The sequence below is a fragment of the Taudactylus pleione genome, unplaced genomic scaffold (genome assembly GCF_031769625.1).
Source record: "Taudactylus pleione unplaced genomic scaffold, aTauple2 ptg000329l, whole genome shotgun sequence".
In the NCBI taxonomy this organism is placed as follows: domain Eukaryota; kingdom Metazoa; phylum Chordata; class Amphibia; order Anura; family Myobatrachidae; genus Taudactylus; species Taudactylus pleione.
Genome location: NW_028284730.1, coordinates 3,746,756 through 3,773,723, shown reverse-complemented (window position 1 = coordinate 3,773,723; position 26,968 = coordinate 3,746,756). Strand labels below are relative to the sequence as shown.

The following is a 26,968-nucleotide window of genomic DNA, read 5'->3' as shown; positions in this document are numbered from 1 at the left end:
GATTATGTACTTTTTACATGGAATGGTGACTCAATCTTTGAATATATTTCTGTGTAAAACTGAATTCAAATTCATCCAATATTGTTTTCTCATTTGAAAAGAGTACGAATTCAGTAAAAGTTTTGGATTTGACTAAACATACAAGGGCAAGAGACTTGACTAAAAACTATACTAAAGCCCATGGATTGTAATTCTTTTATTGGATTCACTAGTAATCATATGAATTGGCTGAAAAGCATCCCAGCCAGCCAATTTCAATGTTTAAGACAAAATTGTAAAATTCAGTCTGAGTCGTTTAAACAATTTGTCACTAATACCCCTGATACAGCAAAAGGTTTTTGGCCATGAAATTGCATCAACCCAGGTTTTTGCTACCTGGGTTTTAAGAAGCTGGGTTTTAAAAAACTCACATTGGCTGTTTGGTGCGCCTGAAGATGACATCAACCTCAGGTGCCTGAACCACATGACTGGAGAGCAAACGAATTTAAGCGTGTACTATTTTATGTTCAACATTTTATGTGAAAATGTTGTCTTTGCATAGGATGAAACTTTCTAGAGGCTATAGTAATTTTTTTAATTTTCTTATATTGTTGTGATATAAAACATTTATTGGTAGTCAATAAAAAAAAACATTGGAAACAAACAAAACTTAGTGGCCTTTAATCTAAAAATGCTAATTTTAATATTAGGTCATTACTGTGAACAAAAAACAAAGCGTCCCTTTTAAATCCACACCAAATTCTAGGGCAGACCTGGGTTCAGTGTGAACATATCCGACCCTGGAAGTTCCTGGGTTTTTGGTGTAGTGTGAATGGAGCTCTGAGACCTGGGAATTCCCAGGTTGATAGACCCGGGACGTACCCATGTATTTCCTGGGTCTTAGATCTGAAAGGTGTATTAGGGAATTAATATGGAAATAATAGAAGAAGCACAGCAAGAGTGTTTAGTAATGGATAGTTAGTAAATTTACCCTGTAGAATCTAAAATTTTATAAGATGGGAGTTCTAGTTAAGAAGTGATGTTGCCCCTAGCAACCAATTAGATTCTACTTCTCATTTATCTAGCACATTCTAGAAGATAATGCCTGGAATCTGATTGGTTGCTATGGGCAACATCACTTCTTAATAGAACTCCCATCTTAGTAAATTTACCCCTAAGAAAGACAAATCAGACACCAAAAGAATTGTATACCTCTCACTGGTTATAAATAGCCAGTACAAACAGGTTGAAAAGATCAATAAAAACTTTGGGGTATTCTTACCAGTGACCCCATGTTAGGACGGGCGAGTGGATATTTATCTATGTACAGTATATTAAAAAGCCAAGAATATCAAAAATAGCTTAGTGAGTAGTGTGTTACCTCCATCTCAGCCCTCAACACAAATTTTGTCTAAAGGTTTCACCCGCTGTGGCACATGTAAGAGTAACACCAATCCATAAACAATCACACCAATACAATTTATACGATAAAAGGATTTTATTACTAGTCAGAGTAAAACCTGTATTTACTTGTTGGAATGCTCCTGTGGGAGTCCGTACATAAGGAAAACCAAACAAATAAAAAAAGACAGACTTCCAGAACATACGGTATATGATCAAGGAGAGAAAGAAAAAAACTGTGTTGGGGCACAATTGTTGGTTGTATTGTAGTTAAAATAGAACTTTTATTATTTAATTCTATAATTATTAGTACAAAACAGACCTAAAAAAAGAAGAAATACAAAAAAACATCTGTAGTTAGGCGAAAAATATATAGTGTGCCTTGTTACAGAATAAATAAATGGCTGTACTCACAATGATTCGGTTTTTTGCCCAATACCTATTCAATCGTTAGTATAATACTCATACAAAAGGTATAGTTCCTTTAGGAAGCAGAATTAATCCAATATAATACTTTTCTGTTGTGTGGGTCTGTTCAACAAATATTTTAGCAGTGATCGGTTGTGTATGATATACCCTATTGTTATATCAAAAGTGATAGGTTCCTATAATTATAATTACAATATAATTATTACCAGATGACAGCTGTTAAGTCTGTAAAAATAACCAATATGTTGCCAGTATGTTTGTGCTTTGTATCAATTATGTAGCAACAGTGTAGATTTTAACACTTGACTGCCTGCTTGTTAACTAATTGAAGTCGACTCATGTTATATTTGTGAGAGCCAGAAACATTCAAATATATTCACTCTGGTTAACAGCTAGAAGATAAATAAGACCAGCAAACTCGCAATCGGGTAGAGTGGTTTACTCCCAAATGTATGTAGCATTCAGCTTATTCATGACTATTGGGGTCAAAACCATTTATTCCAATAAATTTACTCCCAATTCCTGCAATATGAAAGGCAGACAAGAAAACCAGCAGTGTGGCTGCTGCATAGTTCTATTTTGCCTTCTTATACAAGTATCAAAGTCTGTTATTATTGCATATAAATATTATACATATTGTTGTATAACTAATTAGCACTCTAGGAAATATTTACTTGAAAATAAACAAATCATTTTTGTGCTGGCGGCAGGTTCCCCTCCAGCCAGTTATCATACATACAAAACATGTCAGAAATGCATGAAAAGGGACGGAATCTCACAGTGTCATTACAGTATAAAGAGGTTCACCAATGTGACATTAACAGTTTAGTGTTCCTTTGTAGAATACATTCCATTACTCCCAAATGGAGAACTAATACAATAGAGGATGACTTGGCTAAATTGAAAATGAGAAGTATTTACACACTGAAAACGCTGTTCCCTAGAGGACTAAAGGGTCTATTCATCATTGGGGGCGGGGAGATACTTATCACTGGAGCAAATTTAGCATTGCTCCCTTGCAGGGACAGCTGCTTCTTTGAAAAGCAGCTGTCCCCTCGATTAATAACACTGCTACAGAAGTAGCAGCATTACTTGTCTCGCCCATGCCATCTTCAGTGCAAGTTTGACCAGAGGTCAAGCTTGCGCAAAGTCGCTGGCGAGGCAACGGAGGGATCCGCTCAGATCCCTCTTCGCATCCCCGGACTTCTGACAACAAACGCCATCTGTAGATCTGTAGGAAACTACGTTTTTGGAATTTGCTGAATATCAGGTGGTCCTATCAGAGATGAATAATGGCCCATTACCTAAAATATGTGGAAACTAGCGTTTTTGTATGTGTATTGGGCCATTTAGTGATGAATGGACCTCTTTCACAATTTTTTCTGCCGCTGTCTGTAACCACAAAAACACTCCTCCTGGTGGTGTCTGTGCCCCCGCTAATGCCGCCACCATCTGTAACCACCTTCCCCCGGCGGGTAACCACCTCTCCCCCCGCCGAGGTCTGTCCCAACTCCCCTGCTGCTGTCTGTAGCACTAAAGTATGGGAACTGTGGAAATTATCAGGGGAACAATTGTATACAGGAGGTATCAGTGATATCTCGTGTTACATGCTTAATGAATGGCCCTGAACCTTAACTTTTAAAAAAGTAGGGGAAAAATACAGAATTATGGTATGACATATCTTGGATAATTATTTTTCTTTGAGGTCCATAGAGTCCACAGGATCTACCTTGGGGTATGTAATTGGATCGCATCCAATGCACCAAACAGCAAAGCTTTGGAGCTCCCAGCATGCACTGGTCCTCCTCCCTATATACCCTGCCCCCAGCCACAGGCATTCAGTTTGTAACCAAGTCTAATGGCAAGATACAGAGAGTGGAGAAGGAAGAAAAATTGCACAAGAAACACTCAGCATAGGAAGAGGGAATCTGTAAAAAAAGGCTGAAGAACAGATCCCAACTGAGGCCAGGTGCGTCAGGGTGGGTGCTTGTGGACCCTATGGACCACAAAGAAAAATTATCATCCAAGGTATGTCATACCATAATTCTGTATTTCTTCTTCGGGTTCCATAGGGTCCACAGGATCTACTTTGGAAACCTCCTAAAGCAGTTCCCTTAAGGGTGGGGACGCTCCTGCGCAGAGAGGAGAATCCGTTGCCCAAAGGAAGCATCCTGGGAGGCAAACATATCAAAAGTATAGAATTTGATAAACGTATTAATGGAAGATCAAGTGGCTGCCTTGCAAAGCTGTTTGGCCGAGGCACCATGTCTTACCGCCCACAATGATCCAACAGACTGAGAGGAATGTGCTGTCACCTTGTTAGGAACAGGGAGACCAGCCTATATATAGACATGAGAGATAGTCATACGAAGCCAGTGAGCCAACGTCTGTTTGTTTGCTGGCCAACCTCTCTTGTGAAACCCATATAGCACAAAGAGAGAGTCTGATTTCCTTATGGAACTGGTCCAATCTACGGAAATATGAAGCGCTCGAACCACATCCAAGGAAGCTTCACCTGTGGACAGGTCTGAAGACTTGAAGGCTGGGACTACAATGTCCTCACTCATATGGAAACGGGAATCAACCTTTGGGAGGAAGCCCGCCTTGGTACGGAGGAACGCTTTATTTAGATAAAACAAAATCAAATATGGAGAACGACATGACAATGTTGCCAAGTCAGAAACTCTTCGAGCTGAAGAAAGAAATGGAGAGAATAAAAAGTGTCTTCGCAGTCAGCCATCTCAAGTCCACCTTATCCAAGGGTTCAAAGGGATGCGACTGCAGTGCCCTGAGAACTAAAGACAAATCCCACGGTGCCACCAGTTGGAGAAATGGAAGTTGCAGTCGCAAAGCTCCCTGTAAGAATGTTCTAATATCCGGCAGAGGAGCAAACTTGCGCTGAAACCAAACTGTCAAAGCCGAAACTTGGACTCTCAAGGTTGCCAGGCGAAGACCTATGTCTAATCCAGCCTGAAGAAAACCTAGTATTCTCAATACCTTGAAAACTTTAGGGTCATAATTTCTGTGGGAACACCAAAGTAAAAACGACCGCCAAATTCTGTGATAGATGCGAGCAGCAGTAGGCTTCCTTGCTCTCAGCATCGTCTGAATCACAGAAGCAGAGAAACCCCTGGCCTTTAAGACGGATGACTCAAGAGCCATGCAGTCAAAGCCAGCCGAGGTAAATCCTGGTAAAGACAGGAACCCTACATTAGCAAATCCGGTCTTAGAGGCAGTGGAAGTGGACTGTCTACATATAGACGTGTCAGATCAGAGAACCAATGCCTTCAGGGCCAGGCAGGGGCTATTATTATAATCCTGCCTCCCTCCTGCTTAAATTTTCTGACGACTTTTGAGAGGAGGGATTGGAGGAAACCGGTATGCCAACCTGAAGTTCCATCTCACCGCCACAGCATCCATGAAGGCGGCTGAGGGGTCCCTTGTTCTGGACCCGTACCTGGGGACTTTGTGGTTGTGACGTGATGCCATTAGGTCTACGTCCGGTAACCCCCACCTGTCAACCAGGACTTGAAACGCCTCCGGATGAAGAGCCCATTCTCTGGCGTGTATGTCCTGGCAACTTAGAAAGTCCACCTCCCAGTTGAGAACACCTGGGATAAATATTGCCAAGATTGCTGGAAGATGGCTTTCTGCCCACAGTAGAATTTTTGCCACTTCCCTCATGGCTGCCAGACTTCGTGTGCCTCCTTGATGATTTATGTAGGCCACTGCCGTCGCATTGTCAGACTGAACCTGGACAGGCCTGCCCTGAAGAAGGTCCTGCGCCAGATTGAGTGCTTTGTGCACTGCTCGAAGTTCCAATATATTTATTGGTAGGTGACTTTCATGATCCGTCCACCTTCCTTGAAAGGTGCGATGACTTGTCACTGCTCCCCATCCTCGCAGACTTGCGTCTGTGGTGAGAAGTACCCATTCCAGGACGGACAACCCTTGTCCAAATGAGTCGTTTCCAGCCACCAAGCAAGGGAGAGCCGAACCTCTGGTGAGATGCGAATCATCTGATGCTTTATCTGATGACACTGACCATCCCACTGGGCTAGGATCCACAGCTGTAGAGAGCTGGATTGGAACTGGGCATAAACCACCATGTCGAATGTGGCTGCCATTGAGCCCAGTATCTGCATACCCAAGTGAACTGACACCATTTGCTTGCAAAGTAGATTGTGCAAACAAGTAGTGCTACAATCTTGTCCTCTGGAAGAAGAATCCTCTGTACCAGAGAGTCCAGCAGCGCCCCCAAGTGCACCAACTGCTGAGTTGGAGAAAGAAAATACTTTTACCAATTGATTACCCAGCCATACTCCTGTAGGCAAACTATGGCCATCTGTAGATGACATTGTAACATCTCCTGAGATTGCGCCAATATCAGGAGGTCGTCTAGATATGACAGTATCCTGACTCCTTGTTTTCTGAGAGAAGCCATCATGACTGCCATTATCTTGGTAAATACCTGAGGGGCTGTGGCCAGACCGAAGGGTAGAGCCTGCAACTGGTAATGTTGCTGATCCACTGCGAACCTGAGCATAGCCTGGTGGGATCTTGCAATCGGGACATGCATATATGCATCTTGTATGTCCAGTGAGACCATGAAGTCTCCAGGCTCCATCGCCAGCATAATTGACCATAGGGTTTTCATACGGAATTTGGGCACATGGATGAATCTGTTGAGGGACTTCAGATTCAGGATAGGACGGTGAGATCCATTGGGTTTTGGAATTAAAAATAATTGTGTTGCATCACAGGATCGGGGACTATGACTCCTAACCTCAGGAGTGCCCCAATAGACTTCCGGTAGGCAGATATCTTAGAAATGTGATGGCATACCCCTGAGAGACCAGCTCTCTCACCCAGGCATCTGTTAGTTGTCAGCTGCCAGGCCGGGGAGAACTGGAAAAGTCGGCCTGCAACCCTGACATCCGCCAGGGGGAGGCCCGCCCTATCAGCCAGTAGGCTTACCCTCTGGCTTGGCAGCCGGACGTTTAGTAGACCAAGATTTTTTGGGCTGCGGTTTCCTGCGGGACTGACTTTCTGGCCAAGGACTGTTTCTTTGTCCTACCTTGTGGACGAAAGGACCGAGATGACGACTGCCTCCTAGAAGTAGATATAGATGGCAATTCAGCAGATTTCAGTGTCGCCAAAGAAGTCATTATGTCATCCAATCCCAGCCCAAACAGTATCTTCCCTGCAAAAGTCAAAGATTCCAGAGCCTTCTTAGACCCTGCGTTTGCCTTCCAGGTCTTTAGCCAAAGGGTTCTTCGGGTTGCAACTGAGTTAGCCAAGACCCTAGACGCCAGGATGCCTGCGTCAATTGCCGCTTCCCCCATATACATAGCTGCTTCCCGCATCTGGCAGAGAAGGGACTGCTGCTCTCTGGTAGGATCAACTATAGTATCCTCCAGAGATTTTGTCCAATTGGCCACCCAAACTACAACTGTAGCTGGCCTAGAAACAGCTCCAGATAGTGAAAACATTGATTTCAAATGATTATCCAGTTTTCTATCCGTAACCTCTTTTAAAAAGGATGCTGCAGGAATAGGCAACGTAGCGCTGCTGATTAATCTGGTCACACGAGCATCTATCATTGGGGGAATTTCCCATTTATTACACACTCCTGGTGCAAATGGGTAGCGCGATGTTATATTCCTTGTGGCATGAAAATGCTTACTAGGAGTATCCCATGCTTTGGACAGGAGAGTCGACAGCTGCCTAGACTGAGGGAAATAATCCTTAGTCACCGCCTAAAGATTGGCTCCTTAGATGCCAATGACACCTCCTCTTCCTCCATACTGAGGACAGACCTGACCGCTCTTACTAAAGAGGGACCATCCACCAGGGATTGATGGTCCTCTCACTGAGACAGACCCAGAGCTCTGAGTATTAGAGTCTGATGAGGAGGTTGACAGAGCACCACAGGTCAGGGGGCGCTGTTTGGGCCTGTCAAATTTCTGTTACTATCATTCTTGCTTGTAGCTTCCTCTTATTTCATCTCCAGCATCTCCTGGCCTCTCCTATCTCTTCCCTGGTCCTTCCCCATGGCCCTTTTTTGGGTGCATTATGTCCCTTTGAAAAATGAGGGGGGCGCCAATGCTCTTTCTGGCACAGGGCACCAAAAAGTCTAGTTACAGCTCTGAGGGTAGGATATAGAGTACGCTATATGCCAAACCCAAAGAAGAGGTATATAGAGAGACAGACCAAACCTCTGAAACCAACCGCTTCAGTGCAGGGATCAATGCTAAACTGCGCGCGTCTCACACACGAGCTGGTCAATTATAGCAAGCCAGACGCAGGAACCCGTAACCGGAAGTTTGCACCTGGGGGGAGAAGCAGTCGGGGAAGCGCCTATCTCCCCTAGGCTGTGATTTTGACGGCCTTGTATGCTTATCTCACGGCAGCAAGACGTTGACTAGTGCGCTCTAGTGCGTCTTACCACCCTTCACCGGTGTCAGACGATATGGCCCCGGTCGCCTTAGTGAGTATACGGTACACGAGGCCTTCACCCGCAGCCACCTCTGATGCGTCTCAACACCAGAGGCAAGGGACTGCTTTGCACACGATTCCCCACGAGGAATTGCTTACCTGCCATCTCCATGACCCGGCCGCAGTCCCAGGCCTCAGTTAAAGCCGCTAGCCAAGCCACACTGAGGCCTGCCGAGAACCTCAGGGCGTATAGCAGTGCTGGTGTTTCGGTGTCGGCGGAAGTAGGAGTAAGCATCTTTTATGCGCCTGGTATCGCTAAACTCTGAAGTTTGAAAAACTTGCGGTAAAACATAACAGAAAAAAACCTAGGACTGCCTAGCGGTCCTGCTGTTATAACAGGTGCATCTTGCCACGCACCAAACAAAAAAACTGAATGCCTGTGGCTGGGGGCGGGTATATAGGGAGGAGGACCAGTGCATAGTGGGAGCTCCAAAGCTTTGCTTTTTGATGCATTGGTTGTGATCCAACTACATACCCCAAGGTAGATCCTGTGGACCCTATGGAACCCGAAGAAGAAATATTTTTTCCCCACTTTTGTATAAATTAAGGGATGAATAATTGACCCCATTGTCTGAAAAGGTGGACAAGTAAAAGATTTTAATTATTTCTGTATAAATACTTTTTTTTCATATGCACTATGATACCAATATAGAGCTGATGAAAACATACATAATTTACGGTTTGCATTCCAACTCACTCTGGAATAGGATGGACTTCCCGGTTGCGTTCCAAGTGAATTGGCGCAGTTTTACTCTATGGGAGGTGTCAAATTATTTACCTTCGAACAGATTACTAAACATGTGATCTTGCTTCTTTTCGCATAATTCCCCTGCAGCTCGCACATGTACTGGTCAACAGTCGTGTATGCACAAAGGGACTCCTAGCTCATAAACCCGGTAGTCCTCACACCTCAAAAAAGTGGGGGAGCCACACCAACTGCACCCCCAAACACTTCCCCGGCCGCCCCAACATTTCCAGCCAGGAGTCAACGGGTACTAGCCAGATACAACACACACAGGAGCAACAACAGATCACCCAGCAGCCATCTCCGCTGTGTTCATCCTAGGAATTCTCAATTGGAAAGCGGATTTCCTAAACTGTCACGACGTGCATGCAGGAGTGTGGTGTGTACATCCAGAAGTCTTTCAGCTCCTGGTGGGGTCTACCGGATGTGGATCTCATGGCCTCAAGACACAACCACAAACTTTCAGTGTATGGTGCCAGGACAAGGAAACCCAAAGCGGCCGTCGTGGAAGCATTATCTGTGAAGTTTGGTGTACCTCTTCCCTCCAATATATCTTCTTCCTCAAGTTCTTCGGTAGTTCAAACAGGAAGGAACAGGTTACCCATTCCTGTCTTGGAGGCTAGGAGAACCGTATCCATAGCTGCTTCACCTAAATAGGAGGCTGCATCTCTAATGTGAGATATGTAGGACAGCTGTTCTCATAGAAGAATCAGAGGGAAATGTCTCTTCTAGGGACTCTGCCCAACTCTCAATGGCTTTTGCCACCCAGGCTGTAGCCCTAGCAGGACGAGTAATAGCTACTGTTTGAGAATCGGTATGCATGACCGCCGGACGTGAGGCCGGCGGTTGAAATCCCGACACCCCGATGGGTGAAGATCCCGACAGCGGAGGTAAGTAGACTATACTTACCCCTTTCCCCTCTGAACCCTAACCTCCCTCCAGGGGTGCCTGAACCGAATCCCTCCCTTCCCCTAGCCTAACCCCCCCTCCCGCAGCTAAGGGGTCCCGACACAGCCTAACCCCCCCTCCCGCGGCTAAGGGGTCCCAGTAATAGGAAATTAGACAGCAGTGCTAGCACAAGTCACATACAGTGCAGAATATACAATATAACTGCAATGGGGACTAAAATCAACTACCAGACCACAGTGGCTGGTAGGATATAGAGCTGTATAACCTGGCCCTTGGGAGAGGTATACAGGGAGACTGGACCCAGCGTCCCCGGAGACCTTGTTGCAGTAAATGGCTGCCGAGAGTCTGAGAGACGCAATAAGCTGGAGGAGGGGCTGCAGGGAGAGCGCCTTCTCCCCTCTGCTGACATTAACCACCGGGTTCCCTGGCTTTAATTGTGCCCTGCCCCAGTGCTTGTAAAGCCCTGGTGGTCTAGTGGAGTCGCGGACAAACCGGGGTCCACATTAGTGCCTCTGGTCTGTCTCCCAAGACTGGAGGTAAGACTGCGCATAGATGCGGGTCCCCTTGAGTTACGGCTGCAGTCTGGCTTCCAGGGATCCTTGCTAGCTAGGTCCCCCTCAGAGCCCTGCCAATACACATAGCCAAGGGCAGGTGTCACGGCGCCACGGAGGGGTGATGGAGCAGCAGTGCAGACATCCAAAGGACTTTCGGGCTGCTGCTCAGTTGAAATAAATGAAAATAAAAGTAAATCATAAAAATAAGTTTGGCTGCTTAATAGCAGCCCCAACGTTAAAACGGTGATGCAGCTCCTGCTGGACACCAAAGAAACTGAGCTGCCCTCAGGCTGTGGGTGGGGTATAGGAGGAAGGACCGCAGCATCCTGGGTTTGAAAAGCTTTGCTGTCCAGTGAGTCCCTCCTGCACCCCATTGTCTCCCCTGTGGAGCCCTATGGACCCTGAAGAAGAAATACCCTGCATGCAAAATTGCTTGTAGCCCACAAATACTGGCAGCTTTATATTTACACTGCAATGTAGATTTGGAGTTTGCAAATGCCCCTCCCAAATCAAAATTTCTCTACAATTAATCTGCCCCACCTGCTGCACAACATGGTTTTCACAAGGTGGTCATTTGCTTTACTCCCAACTCAGAATCAGGGCCAGCAAATCAGGTAGGTAATTGTATAATGTATGCCCAGCTTTGGAATTGCCAGGGGCATGTCCAGACTACCTCATCTCCCTTCACTCTCCTGTCTGCACTCTTAGTTCAACAAATGCACGCCACCTCTCATGCCAACTGATTACCTCCTCCCACTCCCGCCTCCAAGACTTTACCCGGGCTGCTCCCCACCTTTGGAACTTTCCACCTCTCTACAATCCTTCAAACGGGCTCTCAAGACCCACTACTTCATCAATGCTTTCCAGCGCTCATCCTAACTTGCTACTACATGCTCCCTCCTCCCTGTCTTCCCCATTTGTATCATGCCCGTCTGTCTGCCCCTCCCCTTGAGAATGTAAGCTCTTGCAAGCAGGGACCTCTACCTTCTTGTGCTTCTCCTCACTTTATTTTCATCTACTTCTTACTCACCACTAGGACACCTAACACTTGGTGCTTATGCTCTGTTGCTTAATGGGGTGTTATGGCCACCAATGTATATGATCCATGTCCTTGTCAGTCATTGTATTGTATTTTACTGTAAGTCACTTTTTTGTTTATGTATCTTGTAAGGCACTTCGAAACACTTGTGGCGCCATATAAATAAAACGATAATAATAATCTCTAAACAGCACTATAAAAATAAAGCTGTCAAGTATTTGTGGGCTACATGCAATAGCAGCCAGTATTTACCCTGCATACATAAAGTAAATAAATATATTCACACTCCATGCAATGCAGCTTGGTTGTGCAAAGTAACTTTTTTTTTTGCTGTGCCCCCCATGCAAAATCAGTCCAATAGTGAAGCTTGTGTTCTGTTTTACCTGGATTTTAGAGGATGTAATTGGGATCCAGACTGCTAGGATGCCAGCGTCTCGAAAGCAGTCAGTATCCCAGCTCCAGATAGTAAGTATTAAGGTTAGGCCCTAGGGGAAAGGTTAGGCTGCAGGATGATGGGGGAGATTAAGGGGAAGGGTACTTACCTACAGGTGTTGATATTTCAAGCCAGTCTGAGCCTCAGGATCCTGTACCCAACCCTATTTGGAGGGCTTACCAAAATCTGGCTGGGATGGGCTGTTTGCATATATACTTAAGAATGGCAGATACGGCAGAAATGTGTGGAAGCTAATGTATATGCAGTCTGCATGCTTTCAGCTGTCACTACACATTTTTTGGCATTGTCAGGCATGCAGGAAGGAATTGGGGCGAGAACGAGTGTAAAGCAGACATTATTCATGCTCCATTTCTGCCCATCCATCAGTAACAAAGTCCCAGTGTCAGCTTTGTCCTGTAATTAAGATGATCTTGTAGCCCTGTTGCTACGGCTGCAATCACATCAATGGAGCAAGCATTATTGCATTTAATGATACCAATACATACCAGCTGCAAGATGGTTCAGTGATGCAATACCAATTCTATGGCAATTCGTGGGGAAGGCAGGTGGAATGTGCTTTTATAAACAGTGGCAAATTACATAACTCTAGCAAAACACTCATGAACCCTATAGAATAGTTTTACACCGTGGATAAAACAGACCAACACTTCTCTAATTGTTTTATACCACTAAACATGTCGGATGCCAAAATCATGCCATTTCTCACCTGGATGCTACGAGTGCCTACCGTGATCCTGAGCCTGCAGAACCTATAACAACCCCCTTTCCCGGAATTAATATCCAATACCCATTTTCCACTAGAAATCCGGGTCTGACCTGCGTTTTTGGACATGGTTCCAACCCAGTTTACACTGCACCTTTGATCTGGGTTGTTCCTGGGTCAGCCCTGCTAAACATGTGAGGTCATAAAAAGGGGGAGGTGACCGTTCCACAGCCACCAATCAGCTCATTTTAGGCATGACCCAGGTCGGATAACCCGGGTAGCGCCATTTACACTGCACCATTACCTGGGTCCAACCCTGGTAGCTACCTGGGTTGGATTCCCAGGTCACTTGAGCAGTTATTTTTCAGGGACCCTTTTCCACTGAGCCACTACCAGGGAAGACCCAGCTATAGCCTGGGTTATTGCAGCAGTGGAAAGGGGTATAAGTAGTGAAGGATCAATATCACAGATACATTTAAAAAGGGACCAGGACACTTCAGAACTACTGAACGGCATAGGGAACAAATAGTAACTAAATGTACCATTTAACTTGTTGGCACTACTAAGAATTACATGCACTAGCTGAATATGCCAACTAAATAAGAATAGCTAAATGGATCTTCAGGATATTATTGGTAATTTAACACTGAAAAGTATGCTAGAAGGTTTTCTAAATAGCACAAATAATTGCATTCTAGAGAGATGCTGGGAAATTCCAAATAGCACGGGTAATGTGCACAGTAGAGAATGCTGGACAGATCTCTTAACCACTTGCCTGGCACGGTCGTATCAGATACGACCATAACAGACTGGGCTTTCCCTGACATGGTGGTATCTGATACGACCAGTCAGAAAAGCTCTGTGGGCGGGCTGCTGGAAGATCTTCTAGCAGCCGCCAATCACAGAGGGGCCTCCTGGTCCCTCTGCACACTGTGTCCCTCCCCATGGGCCGATCACTGCTAGCATGGTTAAAATCAGAAAACTCAGCACTCACCATGTTTAAAACTCACAATAATATATAAATAAATAATGGGGGTTTGGTTCATGGATTGATCAATGCATTTAAGCCTGCAGCCCACATCACGGAACCCCACTTCTCTGCCGCTCCTACACTGTCCCACTGATGGAAACCTGGTAGCTGCTATCACATAGTTTAAACTGAAAAAATGTTACCTGGTTTAAAGCTCACCTGCCAGCTAATGGCTTTTTAAACCTGCAAGTGCAGTAGACTTCTGACTTTGTTTATGTGGTTTAATTTTTAATTAACCTTTTGTGATCACAGCTTTCTCATGCACCCCATGTGCAAACTCATTTATAATAACCTGTGTCAGCTGCCTTTTTGGTAGTAGGATAGAAGCTATGTTTGGTGACTACCTGGCTTAAAGCTCACCTGCCAGCTAATGGCTTTTAAAGGCAAGGCAAACATTTTTTCAGTTTAAACTCTGATAGCAGCTACCAGGTTTCCATCAGTGTGACAGATAGTGTAGGACCGGCAGAGAAGTGGGGCCCCGTGATGTGGGATGTGGGCTGCAGGCATATATATATATATATATATATATATATATAGTGGTCCGGCGTTGTCCGTAAGAGGACCAGCTTGCATTGCGGGGGTTCAGAGGCACCCAGGGCAGAGTGCGGGGGTCCAGCGGCGCCTGCAGGGGGCTTCCCATGCTGTGGAAGAGAAGTAGCTGGTGAGAGAATGACTGCAAAGCAACTCCCACACCGGCAGTCATTGGAAAGTGACAGTGACAACATGACACCAGGTCACGTCATGACATCACGGCACATTCAAAATATTCCGGTTTTATTTATTTTTAACATTGATGGTATAGGTTATTTTATTTTTGTTATGGCGCTCATGTACAATCAAGACTCGATATGGGACCTCCGCTTAGGGATGGTATACTAGGGATAGCCAACCATCGATGGTTTGCAAAACGATGTTAATGAAACATCAGTGGCTATGGTCTCAATCAATGGTTTCTATTGATGGTTGAACCCATCAGCCATCCATAGTACAGCTGTCAATGGCCATCATTATAGTATACCATAAGAATTGCTAGTTTTATAGAATACGATGTTTAAAATTTTTTTTATAAAATAGTGTTAGATAAGTTTTGAAAAGAGGTTATTGACCTAATTCAGTCATAAAAAAACCTGACAATTCGAGTGGTTTTTGGAAAAAATATTAGTCACCTAAGTGGTTAAACCAAATAGTTATTTGTACTGCTGAGAAATGCTGGCAACAGGTTTTCTGAATAGTACAGATAATTGGACTGTAGAGAACTGCTGGACAGATCTTCCAAATAGCACATGTAATTTGCACAGTAAGTGATTCTGGGCAAATTCTCTGAAAAGCCCAGATTAGTTGTACTGTGGAGACATGCTGACCGGACTCCTAAATAACAGTCAGATGAACTGTAGACACACTGGGCTTGGCCGGCTACCTTAACCTGCATCTTAAACATATCATCTGAAGCATGGAGTTAGGACTGGATTTGTACTTTGAGAAATTGTTCCATTTTGGTTTAGAAAGGTGGTACAAACACTGCAGCTCAGGAATGCTACCACTCCACCTTCAACCCCCCCCCCTCCCCTTAGACTGGGTTTGGGAGCAGTCTCATGCGGCATCCCAATTGCACTCAAACTTCTGGATGCGACAAGCGCTCACACTCAAAACGAGGGAAACGCAGGTTACCTGTAAAGCTGCACACACACTATTTTGTTACCAACGATTTTATGAACTATTGTTTTTTTTTTTTTTTTTTTAAGTGTAATGAACTACAAACGATTTTTGCATATTCCCTTAATGAAATAATTCAGTTGGTCAGTCTGACTGAACTACAAATGTTAACGCGCATAGTTTTAACTCAGAAAGTTTTTTTCCAGATTGAACGATATCGATAATCATTCAAAAAATCGTTGTGTATGCACCTTTAGTTACACAATTTTTACATTTTATTAACTTTGCTATGGTTTTTACCTTATAATGCCATCACTATTCTTTTAAGATTGCCTTTTTCTACCCTTGTATTTAGCTTCTCATTCATTTATTTTCTCTCTGCATGGATGTTATACTTCCGCTACTTGCACACCCTGCCAGATTTAACCTACACAGTGCGCCTCAGATGGCTGCCTGGATGGCTATTTATTGGGCAGGATGATCAAACAAGAGGATCTATTCATTCAGGGTGTATTATATTAAAAATGTTTCAATCACCCATATACATCATTCCCAAACTGCATCACTGTTTGCTGTATTCGCTATTCTGTTTTAAACAGTGTACTTCCGCCCCACTGTATGATATGCCTGCGTGCTATACCTCCAATGAAGTGCATCCTCCATAGGCAGGATGTACTTCACATAGATCTACTCATACGGGTGTATCATACTGCCACACACACACACGTCTGTTTTCCCATTTATGCCTTGGGTCCTTGTAAGACTTCTCAGTGTAACCTTCGTAGTGCGCCCAACATGGCTGCCTCACTGGTACACTCGTGGATGGGATGAAAAATACATGGACCTGACGATTATGGTGGGGCCCTACTCCTGGAGTTAGGACGCTGCAACCTCCCATTTTGTGTCATCTGTTCTAGGCATAACCTATTCCACCCAGGGTAATCCTACGCAGTGCGCTCAAGATGGCTGCCTCATCTGGTACCTTTGGTTGGTGGAACAACAAGAGATATGGTAAGAACTTACCTTTGTTATCTCTGTTTCTACGAAGTCCATAGGGTCCACAGGGTGACCTTGGGGTATAGCTGGATCCTGGATCCTCGGGCACCACGGAGTTAAAAGCTTTTAGCTGCTCCCAGGATGCACTTGGGTCCAACCTCCCCTATACCCCGCCCCCGAGCCACAGGCACCTCAGTTGGTAAGCAGCCCAGGCCGGAGGAGGAGACGAAACAGAGAGAAGGAAGACTGGAACACACAAGAACCATACTCTCAGAAATGGGAGACGGAAAACCGGTGACCAGTCACAGAGCCCATATGAAGCCAGGTGCGTCAGGGCGGGTGCCCTGTGGACCCTATGGACTTCGTAGAAACAGAGATAACAAAGGTAAGTTCTTACCATATCTCTTGTTTTCTACTTCAGGGTCCACAGGGTGACCTTGGGGATGTCCCAAAGCAGTCCAACTAAGGGCGGGGACGCTCCTGTGCTGATAGGAGAACCCGGCGCCCAAAGGATGCATCCTGAGAGGCAAAGGTGTCAAACGCATAGAACCTCAAAAAGGTCTGAATGGAAGACCAGGTGGCCGCCTTACAGAGCTGAACAGCAGAGGCGCCACGGCTAGCAGCCCAAGAAGGGCCCACGGACCGAGTGGAATGAGCCTTAACCGAGGCTGGAACAGGTAAACCCTCCTGCATATAAGCCTCAATAATAACAGAACGAAGCAAACGGGCTAGAGTCTGTTTGTTGGCAGGCCAACCCCTCTTGTGAAAACCAAAGAGGATAAACAAAGAATCCGACTTCCTCACAGAACTAGTCCGGTCCACATAAACCTGGAGTGCCCTTACAACGTCTAAGGAAGTCTCCCCAGCCGAAAGATCAGGTGACTGAAAGGCTGGTACAACAATTTCCTGATTAATGTGGAACCTGGAAACCACCTTAGGCAGGAAATCAGGACGAGTGCGAAGCACCGCTCTGTCCTGATGAAAAATCAGAAAAGGGGGGCGACAAGAAAGCGCCCCCAAATCTGAAACCCTCCTGGCAGAAGCAATTGCCAAGAGGAAAACAGTTTTAAAAGTTAGCCACTTGAGCTCCACTGACTCCAAGGGCTCAAAAGGAGGACCCTGTAAGGCCCTAAGAACCACCGCCAAATCCCACGGGGCCACAGGTGGCACAAAGGGAGGCTGGATTCTCAAAACACCCTGGAAAAAGGTGTGTACGTCCGGCATAGCAGCGATCCTGCGCTGGAACCACACCGACAGACCAGACACGTGTACCTTCAGTGAAGAAAGACGTAATCCTAAGTCCAAACCGGACTGAAGGAAAGCCAGAATACGCGAAACTCGGAACACCTGGGGATCATAGTTTCTGGCCTCGCACCACTGAAAGTAAGTGTGCCACACTCTGTGATAGATCCTCGCGGAAGCAGGCTTGCGCGCCCTCAGCATGGTGGTAATAACGGAGCTAGAAAAGCCCCAAGACCTCAGGACGGCTGTCTCAAGAGCCACGCCGTCAAAGATAGTCGACCCAGATCCGAGTGAAGACAGAGCCCCGGAGACAACAGGTCCCGCCGTTGAGGTAGGAGGTACGGAGCGTCGATGGACAGGCTCCGCAGATCGGAGTACCACGGCCTTCTGGGCCACGCTGGGGCCACCAGGATCAGTGTGCCTCCGTCCTGTTTGAACTTGCGCAGGACCCGAGGCAGCAGAGATATCGGAGGGAACAAGTAAGCCAGTTGAAACAGCCATTTCACCGACAGCGCGTCTATCAGACTTGCGCCTGCGTCCCTTGTCCTTGACCCGTACACAGGCAGCTTGTGATTGTAACGGGACGCCATCAGGTCCAGTTCTGGCAGCCCCCACTTGTCCACGAGTAGTTGGAATACCTCTGGATGAAGCGACCATTCCCCGGGATGCACATCGTAACGGCTGAGGAAGTCTGCCTCCCAATTGAGGACTCCTGGGATGAAAACTGCCGAGAGAGCTGGAAGATAGCGCTCCGCCCAAGCAAGGACGCGGGACACCTCCGACATCGCAGCTCGACTGCGAGTCCCTCCCTGGTGATTGATGTACGCCACCGTGGTGGCGTTGTCTGACTGCACCTGAACGGCCCTTCCGTGAAGAGCGGTGCCGGACGACTGCAGGGCTCTGTATACTGCCCGCAGTTCCAGGATGTTGATGGGAAGAATCGCTTCCTCCGCCGACCAACGACCCTGAAGTGACAAGGAGCCTGTCACCGCCCCCCAACCCCGGAGACTGGCATCTGTCGTGAGCAGAACCCATTCCGGGATCCAAAAGGGGCGCCCCACCAGGAGATGCGCTGTCTGCAGCCACCAGGCTAGGGACAGACGCACCTCCGAGGACAACACCAGCATCTGAGAGCGGATCCTGTGTGGCAATCCGTTCCATTCTGAAAGAATCAGCCCCTGCAGGGGCCTGGAATGGAACTGGGCAAACTCCACCATGTCGAATGCCGACACCATGGACCCCAAAACTCTCATCGCTGAGTGCACCGACACTCTGCCACTGCTCAGACAACTGTGAATCCGCAGCTGTAAGGAGGAGACCTTCTCTGGAGTCAGAAAAATCCGTTGCTGACGAGAGTCCAGCAGGGCCCCCAAATGAACCATCCATTGTGATGGGATGAGGGAGGATTTCTTCCAGTTGATCAACCAGCCGTGCGCCTGTAGACAAGCGACCGTCAGGTGGAGATGCTGGATCAGTACCTCCGGGGAGCTTGCCAGCAAGAGGAGGTCGTCTAGATACGGTAGCAACCGTATCCCCTGGCTCCGAAGGTGAGCCGCCATGACCGCCATCACCTTGGTAAATACCCTTGGTGCCGTGGAGAGACCAAAGGGTAGAGCCCTGAATTGGTAGTGGTTGTGGAGAATAGCAAACCGCAGAAACCGTTGGTGCGATGTTGCTATAGGCACATGGAGGTAGGCGTCCTGGATATCCAGGGAGACCATATAATCCCCCGGTTCCATCGCCAGTATGATGGAACGCAAAGTTTCCATCCTGAATTTGGGAACCCTGAGAAACCTGTTCAGGGACTTCAAATTGAGGATGGGGCGATGAGAGCCATTGGGTTTCTGCACCAGAAACAGCGTAGAGTAATACCCCATCCCACGTTGAGACTGTGGTACGGGTATAATGACCCCCGCCGTCAGCAAGGCCTCTATGGCTTCCTGAACCTGCAAGGCCTTGGTTTTGTCCTGAGAAGGACTTGTGCAAAAAAACTGGCAAGGCGGCCTGTGCCGAAAAGACAGGGCGTACCCCTGGGAGACCACTTCTCGCACCCAGGCATCCGTGGTGGTATTGTGCCAGCACTGGGCGAATTGAAGAAGTCGGCCTCCCACTCTGGGGTCCCCCAGAGGGAGGCCCGTCCCATCACGCAGAAGGCTTATCTTCTGGCTTGGAAGAAGGGCGCCTAGCACTCCAGGCTTGCTTCTTTGGCTTTGAGGCGGTCTTGGGTGCGGACTGCCTCGGGAAGGACTGACCCTTTGCCTTCCCCTGAACCCGAAAGGAACGAAACGCCGAGCTCCGGACCTTAGCAGGTGTAGTAGCTGAAGGGAGGAAGGCTGACCTGGATTTTGCCAGGGTATCTACTATTTTGTCCAGGTCCGGACCAAATAGTAATTCCCCATTAAAAGGTAAGGCCTCCAAGCCTTTCTTTGAATCCGCGTCTGCTCTCCAAGACCGCAACCACAAGGATCTACGAGCAGACACTGCTGCCGCCGAAACCCTAGAGGTCAACAGGCTAGCATCCAAAGATGCTTCTCCAATGTAGGAGGCGGCATCTCTCATCTGTCCTAACAACGCCCTCTGGACGTCCGGAGATTCATCCGTAAACGTGTCCTCCAAGGCGTTGGCCCACCCCTCAATGGCCTTGGCCACCCAGGAGATGGCCATGGACGGCCGGGCTACAGCCCCTGAGAGAGAATAAATAGACTTTAGACAAGTCTCCACCTTCCTGTCCGTAGGATCCTTCAGCGAGGATATAGACGGCAATGGCAAAGTAGCACTCCTGATGAGGCGTGTTACATGGGAATCGACTGCAGGCGGAGTTTCCCATTTCTTACAATGCGCTTCCGGGAATGGATAATTGGACGCCAAGCGTTTGTGGCAGGAAACGCTTACTGGGCGTCTGCCAGGCCACCGCCATGTGATCAGTCAACTGATCAGACAAGGGGAACGCTGTAGAAGTAACCTTAGCCTTTTTAAAACTAGGATACCTTGACTTGGGAGCGGGTGCCTCATCCTCAATCAGAATAGCCCGCACCGCCTTAACCAGAGCCCGCACATTGATGGAAGACTTAGTGTCTACCTCCTGGACTGAGGCATCTGAGGCTGAGTCATCCTGTACCTCACCATCATCAGAGAACCCCTCAGAATCCGAAAGATGCGCAGCCTGTGCCATGACTGAGCGTTCAGACGCCCTGGAGGGCACGTCACTGCGCAACATCGACTGAAAAGCCGAAGATGCTGCCGCCAAATCTTGGACAGTGTGGGAAAGCGCATCCACCCAGGGTGGAGGAGCTGTCACAGGAGCCTGAAACGGCACCACAGCCGGCTGTGCCACAGGGGTGGACTGAATATACATTGGCAACCCCGCATAGGGACCAACAGGCTGAGACCCCGGGGGAGTCTGCAATAATTGTGGGACACCTGGGGAATGGCAGGCTGGGGCAACGCCCTAGTAGGGGCAGCAGTCGGGACCGACAGACGGTCCGCGATGGACACCAGCACCTGGGAAAACATCGCCCATGGTGGCTCCTGCGAAATGGGAGGTTTAGACGTACCAGGGACCGCCTGGCACCGCCCGCACAGGCCGTCCTGTGACAAATCCTCCCTATCCACTCCTGCAGAACAGCGCCTGCAGGAGAACAATACCGGAGCCCCGGAGTGCTCAATCTCCTCCTCAGACATGACTTAGGAAGAAAACGTGCGCACTCACCAGTGTGCTGAACAACAGCCCACAATATGGCACCGTGTAGCACACAACTGTATGTGACGGACCTCACAAATACGTGATCTATATAGGTGAGGTCAGTAGAAACACCCTTCCCCCGCACACCTGTAGGGCTTGTAGGAGAAGGAAAGGGATAGGTACAGGCTGACAGTAAGTAGAAAAAAGACACAGACAGGCAGCACTAGCAAAAGTCACATACCATGCAGGAAGATATACTCACTGCACCTTTCCACTACAATCAACCTCCCAGATTCAGTGTCTGGGAGAGCTATAGTGCTGTGTACACTGTCCTTCTGCAGGGGAGAGGTACACAGGGGGACCGGTCCGCGTGCTCCCTGAGAGTATCCACGCTGCCACAGAGAAAATGGCCGCTGGAGACCTCAGAGGAGTGGCCGAGTATCTGCAGCTCAGCGACGCCAGACTCTGAGCTGAAAGGCGCGCTGAGCTGAGGAGCCGCTAGACAGGGAAGGCTTCCTCCCCTGGCTAGCATATTAACCCCCGGGTTGCCGGCATCCCGCTTGCCGCGATATTAACCCTGGTGGTCTAGTGGTCTGGCGGGGTATGCCTCCGCTGGAGGGGGGGCCCGCCGCCACCGCTAGCGCCCCCGGTCTGTCCCCTAGACCGGGGGCATGGGACTGCATTTAAAAGGAACCCGCGCACCGCCGCTAATCAGCGGTGCGCGGCTTACCTGATCTCCCCGGCGTCTTCCGGCAGCAGTCCCGGGGGAAGCCAGAGTCCGGCTAGTACAGACTCTGGCTTCCCCCGCCGCGATCCCCAGTTCAGTGCTGGCGTCGCGGCGCCAGCAGGGAGAAGGAGCGGCAGCGTGGGCGTCTGTACAGACAGCCCAGCGCTGCTGGTCTAGAGAAAAAACTAATAGTAAAAAATAAATAAATTTAACTAAGTTAAATAAAAAATTAAAAGCTTTAGGGGGCTGCTCCTGCAGCCCACCCCGCAGGGTGACCCGACTCCGGCCGGGCACCATCTAAAACTGAGGTGCCTGTGGCTCGGGGGCGGGGTATAGGGGAGGTTGGACCCAAGTGCATCCTGGGAGCAGCTAAAAGCTTTAACTCCGTGGTGCCCGAGGATCCAGCTATACCCCAAGGTCACCCTGTGGACCCCTATGGACCCTGAAGTAGAAATATAACCCATGGAAGTTATTTCTCAAAATGTCTGCACCAACCCTGCAACATGCTTATTGTGCTCTAGGTTTTGGTTATTTTTAATTATTTCCGTGTGGTTTCCTATTTTCTGCAATACCTAATCCTTGAACAATGTACCATGTTTTCTGATGTCTGTAAAGCGACAGAGTCCTGCGTCAGAAAAGCACCAATTATTTTCAATTACCCAGACTAGTTGCAATGCATCTCCCACCTTAACTAGCGCAACCTTCTTTCTGGCGCCCCCCCCCCCCACTCCCAATCATTAACGTTGCAGTCAGTCTCATTTCCCTCTTGCTTCATGGCGCACACCTACCCCCTCTGCAACATTCAGTGCCTACCTTTCACCTTCAGAATCCAGTTCAAAACCCTTCCCTTACATATAAAAGGCAGTAGTTGCTCCTCCCCCCCCTACATTACCAAGGTCATTGGTCCACACCCCCTCCAACTTCTACCTTTGTCACTTCCTTAAATTTATCTCAATTCTCCAACACCACATCCCCAGAATGCACTCCATCACATTAAACTCCTCTAGTCTCCCCAGCTCTAATTGTTCCCTCAAGACACATTTTCTACAAAGCCTACCAGCCCTAACTCCTCTCCCAGTCACTCCAACTGCTTAACCCATCACTGTAGAACATAAGCTCTTCAGCAGGGCCCTTTTCCCCCTCTTGTTCCTTCCTTGCACTGTCTTCACTTCACCAGTGCTCCTTGTTATGTTCTACTTCTCCCCTCAAGTGACCGTCTCTATCCTATACCCATTGTATGGGTGAGCAGCTTACCCTTAACCAGACTAGCTACAGTGCCACAGCTACTCCCTGGTTAGGGTGTACATTTGTATTTATGCTTTGCACTTCATAAATGCACTGCACAAGATTACCTCTCGTACAGTGCCATGTAGTACACCTTTTAGTGCCAACAAATACAGGCTTGTGTCTAGCATATAATCTTAGTGTATAAAAAAAAAAAAAAAAAAAAAAAAAAAAAAGAGTATGCCATTAAGTAGAAGGTTTAATTTGTTTTATTTTAACTTTTTATATGTACACAAATAGAACATTGAGAGTTTGCATTCATATCTTCAGCGAGGATCTTGAAGTCTACTCCTGAAACGAGAAACCAGTATAAGAATTTAAAAAGGAAACAGCTACTCTGAAGTTGTCATTCAAGCTGGTCTCAGTCTTCTATCAGATGGAATTTATACTCAAATGATTGGGTAAGTTGTCAAAGCAACTTGCAACAATAAGCTACCACCAGTCATGCTTCACAATGCATATTGCACCTTTGCTGAAAGGATAAGGTTTGAAAAGTTAAACAATTAAAAAAAAAGTACAGTTTGGGCCCATGTTCGTGATTTTTAACCTTAACTTAAAATGTTTTTTCTAAAAACCACTCAAATATTTTTCTTCATGAGTTAAGTGAACATCTTTTTCAACTTATCCAAAATAATTTTTAAACAAAAGGACCACCACCATCAGAGCCATCACGACTTTTACAATGCCTTCGGGCACACTTTAGGCTGGAGGATGGGTTAATTTTTTCCCAGCTGCTGCTTATCTGTGCAGCTACTGAGTGGGTGTCCGCTGTGCTGACCAATCAGCAGTTAGTCGGCAGCACAGCAGACACCGGGGGAGGGTGCAGGCAAGCAGAGGGACCTTCAGAGCAGCAGCTACAGGAAGATTCTCTTTTCGCAACCACCCCCACACTTTTTATTGGACTGGTTGTCTTATTGCGACCAGATCAGATAACGCACAGCCCGGTGTGATTGGAAAAATGCGACAGTGCCAGGCAAAGGGTTAAGATTCCCAGAATGTCAACTAAATTAAAGTAGACACAAGCCCTCCAAATGCAAGTATAACTATGGCTTGTGAACAGGACAATTGGCCTCAATTAGAGGCCGATCACATTTGCTTTTACCTTTAATAAAGTTTCAGATCACATTTGGTTTATTGTACACATAAAAAGGTCCTTAGACCTACAAGCAAGTTATTTTTTGAACATGCCAGAATGTAAAGAGGAACATTAGACTGCAATTCAGAGTGGAAAGTTCTCATCAGTTATCGCTTCTGACGGCACTTCCTATTCCAGGTTCTCATCATAGTACAGTCTTAAAAATACTGAACACCTTAAATTGCTCAAAGCAGAGACTCACTACACACAGCAGACATCCTTTGTGTGCTTAGCCCAAGCACTAGACTTACTCATGGAGACTTGCAACTGAGGGACATCAATCTTGGCCTAAAATAGAAAAACGTTTTAGTAAGTCTGGTCTGTCCCTATTGGTTTTCTTAAAAGTAAGAAACACCACCTCACAAGGATACACATGGAAGCAGTCAGAAGACCTGTTCTCAACAAGAAAGTTCTGCCGGTAATTCCAGCTATTTTCGGTTCTGCTTCATCAGTTACCTCCATGTGTAGCTGCAGATGCCATTATTGTTCAGGCCTTAAAAGGGAGCATCTACACACACAACAAGCCGGCATCTCCTTACTGTAGAGAGTTATACAATTATAGGACCTTCTCATGCTGTATTACACATGGAGATACTCTCGCAATTAGCAAAAGCCGCTAGCACTGAGATATATAACGGACCTTGACCTGTATTTGGACCCTCGCAGTACGAGACCATAGTTACAATATATCCATCTATCTTACACACGGACTTTAATGCCACACAACCTATTGAAGATGGGTTATCCCAAGACTCACCTTGCTTTCTGAGGACAAGTGTTCCCGATGTTCACCTGCAAGATGTAAAGGCAGCTTTGTCAGAAAGTCACTGCACTTGTGGAGGTAACCAGGATGAAAACAAGAGATATATTAAGAACTTACCTTTGTTATCTCTGTTTCTACGAAGTCCATAGGGTCCACAGGGTTGACCTTGGGGTATAGGTTGGGAACCAAATCCGGGCACCACGCAGTTAAAGCTTTTAGCTCCCAGGATGCACTTGGGTCCACTCTCCCTATAACCCCACCCCCAAAGCCAGAGGCACCTCAGTTTGTAAGTAGCCAAAGGCCAGAGGAGGAGAGAAAAAGAGAGAAAACTGGAACACTCGATAACCATACTCACAGAAATGGGAGACGGAAAACCGGTGACCAGCCACACAGCCCATTTGAAGCCAGGTGCGTCAGGGCGGGCGCCCTGTGGACCCTATGGACTTCGTAGAAACAGAGATAACAAAGGTAAGTTATTACCATATCTCTTGTTTTCTACTTCAGGGTCCACAGGGTTGACCTTGGGGATGTCCCAAAGCAGTTCAACCAAGGGAGGGGACGCTCCTGTGCTGAGAGGAGAATCCGCCGCCAAAAAGGAAGCATCCGGAGAGGCAAAGGAAACCAATGCCTAGAACCTTAAAAAGGTGTGGACAGAAGACTACGTGGCTATCTAGCAAGGCAAAACAGCCAAGGCGCCACAGCGAGCCACCCACGAGGGTTACATGGCCCGAGAAAAAACAAGCATCAACAACAGAAAGGCCTACCCATGGGTAGGCCCCTGAAGAAGACATACGAGGCCGTCCAGCCAACATTTGGCCATAGGCCGGCCATCCTTTCCTGTTAAAACCAGAAATCTCAGACCACCAATAAGGAGTCCGATTTCCGTCAGGAACCTGAACGGATCACATAAATCCACAGAGGCCGGACCACAGTCAATGAGGCCACACCAGCCGAGAGGACTGGGGACTGAATGGCCTCACTATAAGTTCCAGAATAATATGGAACCTAAAAATCACTAAGAAGAAACACAGGGTGAGAGCAACTCACACCCTGACAAGATGCCCTCCAGAAGAGGGAGCCACATAAGAACGCTCCCAATTCCGACACTCACCTGGGTGATCTAAACTCCCTGAGAGAAAGAGAGAAAGCCAAAGCAATAGACCAGATATGGCTATCACAACCAGCGGTTCCATTAACTTTCCCCGGAGTTAACGAAGAACCACTACTAACTCCCAAGGAGTCCCTAGGGAGGACAAATGGAGGCATAATCCAGAAAACACTCCAAAGGATGAACTGGATACCAGAGCGGAGCAATTCCATATCTTAATCATACTGACAGTGTAGAGATCCGCACTGTCAGGAAGGCCAGGCCGAGGGTGAAACCCAAGCCAGCCGGAAGGAATGCCAGAATATCTGGAAATCCTGGACACCAGAGGATCATATCGACAGGTATAATACCATAAGAATTATGGCTGCCACAGTTTGTGGTAGGTCCCAGCAAAAGCTGATCCATGTGCTCTAATCATTCCAACGATGACAAAGCCAGGGAAGCCGTAAGACCACTCTAGGGACGCAGTCAAAGACAAACTACCCAGGTCCAAAGCAAACCCCAGGACCCTGAGACAACAGGTCTGGGCAGTGAAGCATCAGGAATGGAGTTTCGATGGAGAGACTCCGAAAAACCAAGTACCCCTGACATCTGGGGCAATCAGGAGCCACCAGCAGGAAAGCATCTCCGTCTCGAT

The 26,968-nt window shown here is 47.3% G+C and overlaps 1 protein-coding gene and 2 non-coding genes across 3 annotated transcripts in view; all 3 read right to left on the bottom strand.

Annotated features, from left to right (window-relative positions):
• Nucleotides 1–23,516: 23,516 nt before the first annotated feature.
• The window catches only part of LOC148509252 (uncharacterized), a 29,076-nt gene continuing 25,624 nt past the window's right edge, over nt 23,517–26,968 (bottom strand). The window contains exons 13-15 of the mRNA XM_088443443.1: nt 25,218–25,252; nt 24,712–24,748; nt 23,517–23,616 (exon numbers count right to left, since the gene is read on the bottom strand). Of these exons, the coding sequence (XP_088299569.1) occupies nt 23,540–23,616; nt 24,712–24,748; nt 25,218–25,252 (149 nt within the window). The 3' untranslated portion in view covers nt 23,517–23,539. The remainder of the gene's footprint in view (nt 23,617–24,711; nt 24,749–25,217; nt 25,253–26,968) is intronic.
• Nucleotides 24,543–24,613, bottom strand: LOC148509270 (small nucleolar RNA SNORD49). The gene has a single exon (XR_015869470.1). It is a non-coding gene; the product is annotated as a small nucleolar RNA SNORD49 (small nucleolar RNA).
• LOC148509269 (small nucleolar RNA SNORD65) lies at nt 24,842–24,914 on the bottom strand. Its single transcript, XR_015869476.1, has one exon. It is a non-coding gene; the product is annotated as a small nucleolar RNA SNORD65 (small nucleolar RNA).